The sequence below is a fragment of the Prunus mume genome, linkage group LG1, assembly GCF_029339155.1.
Source record: "Prunus mume cultivar Tortuosa linkage group LG1, ASM2933915v1, whole genome shotgun sequence".
Taxonomy (NCBI): Eukaryota; Viridiplantae; Streptophyta; class Magnoliopsida; order Rosales; family Rosaceae; genus Prunus; species Prunus mume.
The window spans coordinates 1585605-1590720 of record NC_142698.1 but is presented as its reverse complement, the minus strand read 5'-3'; the positions used below and the strand labels follow the sequence as shown (position 1 = coordinate 1590720).

The window sequence follows — 5116 nt, the reverse complement described above, 5'->3', positions numbered from 1 at the left end:
TTTTTCGGAAATGAACAAATGTATATGGGGTATGGACAAGATAGAAAAATTTGATGCGAAATGGGAGGAAATCATCACAAACAATAGGCTATAAGACCATGCGTGGCTGAGCTTAATTCATGCTATACGGGAGAATTGGGTTCCATCATATGTAAAACATGTGTTTTCGGCTGGGATGTCAAGTAGTCAATGGGCCGAAAACTGTCATTCATATTAACTGCAAAAATACATTGATGGAATTCATTGTACGTTTTGAGAGAGCTCTTGCTTCAAAAAGACACAAGGAGTTAATGGTTGATCATGTTGATTACAATGAAAAACTTACACTGCCATTTCAAACACCAATGCAACATCAAATGGGACGCATTTACACTCGGGAAATTCTAGAAATGTTTGAGAGGGAAGACTTCAAAAGTCTTTTATGCTTGTTCAAACTTGTAGACGAAGATGAGACACACTGCAGATACAAAGTGAGTGAGCAGGTAAATCCAGGGGTGACAGGGATGAAGGAGCTTGTGCATGATAAAGATGCCAATAAAGCTTATTGCAGCTGCAGAGGTTTTGAATTTTGGCGTATTCCGTGCCGACACATCCTAGCATTCTTAAGAATGAAGCAGGTTGAGCACTTACCAGACAAGTACATATTGAAACGATGGCTTCAAAGTGTGAAAAGCGGTGTAATATATGATAAGAATCACAAATAAGTTAACGATTGTGTTGATGGTTTGCTTTTGGTTAAGAGATCGAAAGTTTGCAAAGTTGCAAGTGAGTTGATTGATTCGGATTTGTTGTGTGATGAAGGTTTTGAGTTGCTGGAAAAATATTTTGAGGACATTCGTGGGAAGCTTACAACGTTGGTGTCATCAAGAGCTCATGTCGAAGAACCCAATGGAGATGTGGGAACTAGTTATCCCCAACTCAGAATCAAAGATCCACATCGAGTGAAAGTGAAAGGGCGTGCGAAAAGAGTTAAAGGAGAAAAAGATAAGGCAGCGCAAGCGACATAAACGTCGGTGCACTGAATGTAGGAAGATTGATCATGATAAACGGAGTTGTCCAAAACTTGCGAGCCCGTAAGTGAATATGTGTTAATTGTGTTTTGAAATTTATGTTATTGATGTTTATTATTTTATTTTATTTTCCGATGTGGCAGCTCTTCATCTTCCAACACAGAACTTGGTGGTCCAGTTGGTGAGAATTTGCAGCCCACTCAGAGCACGCAGGACAGTGAACCTACTATGACAGAGTCATTCATGCAAGCGTTTGATTTCATGTATGGTCCCGTAGTTTGAGCACTTTGATACTTATTTACATGTTTTTGAAAGTATCTGGAAGCTTTAGTGAATCTTAGGTAAATGCCTCATGTCCATTGATACTGAACTATGGTTTATTATTAAACACATAACTATCTGGAAGAGTTTGATTTCATTTATGGTCCCGGAGTTTTAACATTTATTGATACTGATTTACATATTTTTTGGTCGTGAACGGCACCATGCTTTCAATGCATAACTAGAAGTTTTAGATCCATCTTTTGTTGAAGGTTGATGTCTCGGATGTCCTCTGGGGTTTGGGATTTTCAGAACCTAAAGCCCTTGTTTGAAGGAGAACGAGTTTGGGGGAATCATGTAAGGGGTTTTCTACACAAATTTGCAATGGTTGCAATGAATTTGAAAAGATCGAAGGGAATCTTGAAACCATGACTATGTGTCAGTAAGAGAATCTTAAAACAATCACTATGTCTCTGTAAAGTCTCAACCAACGAATATCTATGTAGAGAATCTTGAAACACATTGTCTCCCCACCGACAATGAATTAAACAAAAAATTGTGAGCACTATTATGAAATGAACGCTTCTAATCCGAAAGATAGTGATCGAACTGTGATTGAACTCTAGGTTTGATAGCAGCGTAAAACGAAATAATAAGCTACACGTATGCATGATCGGGCATTAAAACAGTAAGCATGATCGGGGATTCACATTTAAACACTAACCCAAATCGAGCATTCACATTTAAACACTAACCCAGATCGGGCATTAACAAAAATAAACAACTGCTAAGGGATTGCGTACGGATTGATATAGCTATCACCAGTCATTATCATTGCCCTTTGCTGGTTGGTGGCCTTGCTCTGTTGGGTGTGCACCGCTGAAGATGATTTCCTATGCAACAGATGGGGTTATGGCGTCCCAGTCAATATCTTTGTGGACATCTGCAGCGAACCGTCGGAATTTCTCAAAACCTTGGTTGAAAGCCACAGACATTGCCTGGCCTTGGTTGTCGCCTCCTTTGTGGATGTTCAAAGATTCGTACGTAGCATCCTCCTCTGTCATATTCAAATCCTCTGCTGTGTGCTTTCTTCTTTGGGCACGAATTCTCTGCTTCTCTTTTCGGTAACGGGCTTTGTTAACTTGCCAAGTCAAATAAGCCAACTTCTGCTCAACTCCGACACACTTTTGAGTCCAATAATGGACCAAGGAAGAGTTGTGTTCCAGTTTGTTCTTCATATCATTTATTTCCACAGCGAGATCATCGGAGTCCCCCTCACTTGCGGAGGAGGTTGGAAGAGGCAGCAGTGGTGGTAGGGACCTTGGATAATCGGGGGCATATTCCCATGAGCCATCGGAGTCCCCCTGATTCACTTTGCCGCTTGCTGGCGGACATGTTGACAAAATCGTCAGATTGGGGGATTCGGCTGAAGGTTTGCATGCAAACAAGACGATTGGAAAGAAGAAAAGAGAGATGAAAGGCATGAGTAGCCCATAGGCATAAAACAACGTTTATATATTATGTAAGGAAGTTTTCCATTTTGTTTTTTCTCCTTTTGTCCCATCGCTTTATATATATATATATATTTATTTATTTATTTATTTATTTAAAAGTAATCAGAGTATTTGATTTAGTTAATCACAGACGCCTCACATGATTAGTAAAAATGTTAGCACACACTTGAATTTTGATTTATCAACGTTTGAATGAGTTCGTAGCAATTTGCGAAATTTTTTTCCCATTTTTTTATATTTAGTTATGAATTTTGTAAGAAAATAGCAATATTCATTTAAATTCACACAAAAAGGAAGGATGTGGCAATGGCCACTGGCGTACACGTGTGCACCTACTAAGGGGGATGTAGTCAGCTATCGCCATGTGTGTTATTTCTTTATGTTTTAAATTTTGTAATGCAAAATGATTTAAAAAATGGTAATAAATAGGAGAAAAATTGGAAAATTGCCCGGAAAATTGCTTCCAGCTCCTTGTGCCGTTACAAAACTGGGGGAAGCTATAAATCATCCAAAGTGATTATGAAAACTTAATTTCGTACTTAATTTCATCTGATGTGATAATACAGAGTGTACACTCCATCTTTGGAATATGGTGATAACTTGCTTTCCTTTGAACCGTAACATTATATTTTGCAAAAATTAGAAGTGTACTTCCTTAATGTTCATTATCTAATTTATAAGAACACAAGTATCAGTTTCATTTGCTTCATATATAATTGTTCGAAAAAATATTTCTATATTTTCTCCTTTCAATTGACAGACACAATATGGTTCTTGTTATTTCATTGCTAAAATTATATATTTGAAACCAATAAGCAAACCTCTAAAATGCCAAGTTACGAACATAATTAGCTACCATATAAGTGATCAAATAAATGATCAAACCTCAAAACTCACCCAATTACTTAAAAAAATGGGGAAACAAAAGCAGACTTTCAAATAAATTTATTCAGCACTATATTTACTAATATATTTTTCTGCATATAACTGCATTATTTTATTCAAATGACCCAAAATGGAAACACACAAGAGCATTTACCTCATATATAAATATGCTATGAACATACAGAGTATTGACTAAGTTTTATATTTTATATTAGTATATTATATTATATGCAAATCTTAAGCCACAGTACTTATTTATTTAGTTAACTTCCAACATATATATAAACATTGTTATATTGTCTTCTAAGTATGTATTCTATATATTCATATGTTGTCTTACTGCTCTTTTTTCTTTTCAACATAGTAGTTATATAATTGGTTTTTTCTTCCCTAATGGTGCAGACCATGGAAATGGCATACCCACCCCCGATTCAACCCATTGACATCCCTAAACGAACGAGATAAAGCCAACCCTCCATTACTTGATTACTATGCGACATAAATACCTGGATTATCAACAAATCCACCTCTATTGTTTCTATTCCATGCCTTTTAGGCGTTATAAAATAACACAAAGAAATATGTGATCAGAAAATAATATAAACAAACTTCATAAAAGCACAACAATTTATGTAGACAGAAGTACGCTTAAAAAACTGAAAATAATTTCCCTATTTGCTTACAGTTGTCCTTCACATCTTACAGTTGGATACATTACCTAAGAACTATGAACACTTCAAACCACAGTTTTTACACCTTCAGGAGCCCACACAAAATGCCAAAAAACGTACTCAAAATGAACCACACATTTGTTCCGAACAAAATACTGACAACCCCCAAAATGAACTTTATCCAGGGACGGTTTACTCCATGGCGATCCTCGTCCCAATTGTAACTTGGGACAACACATCTTGCAAACTAGCAGAATAGATCAAACCCTTTGCATGCTTCTGCTTCCCTCATTTGCACAGACTCATTCGAAGTACTGAACCTTCGAACACATTTTCCTTTCGCAGGCCAAACCCTCACTTTCATTCTTTGGAGTGATTGAAGGTAGAATTTCGCTTTCTTTTTCTCCTTCCCCAATGTTTCTTCATACCATCTTAGACGTATCTTCAGGCGTTTGATTTCCATGATCAACGCATCATACCTCATCTTGCCGATCCGAGCTACATCATCGTGGTCCTCAGATGAAAAGTTTATGGATTTCGCAGCTCCATCAGCAACATCTTCAGCTTTATTATTCCTCTGTGACAAAGGTTCTGCATTTTTTGCTAGAGTTGTTATAAGTATAGGGGGGATTTTTGTAGGGGAACCCATTCTAAGTTTAGGCTTGTTTGGAGCAAGTGGAGATGCAATTGGAGGTAAAATACTCTTACATTGGTATTTATAGAGCAATCCCCATTTTCATTTTACCCGCCAAAATGCCAATATTGACTTCGAGTG

At 37.2% G+C, this 5116-nt stretch overlaps 1 protein-coding gene across 1 annotated transcript; it reads left to right on the top strand.

The window, feature by feature from the left end:
• The first annotated feature begins 233 nt into the window (after positions 1-233).
• LOC148920660 (protein FAR1-RELATED SEQUENCE 9-like) lies at positions 234-1007 on the top strand. The gene is made up of 2 exons (XM_089054150.1): positions 234-617; positions 741-1007. The coding sequence occupies exons 1-2, from the start codon at positions 234-236 to the stop codon at positions 1005-1007; spliced, it is 651 nt and encodes a 216-aa protein (XP_088910276.1).
• Positions 1008-5116: the final 4109 nt, after the last annotated feature.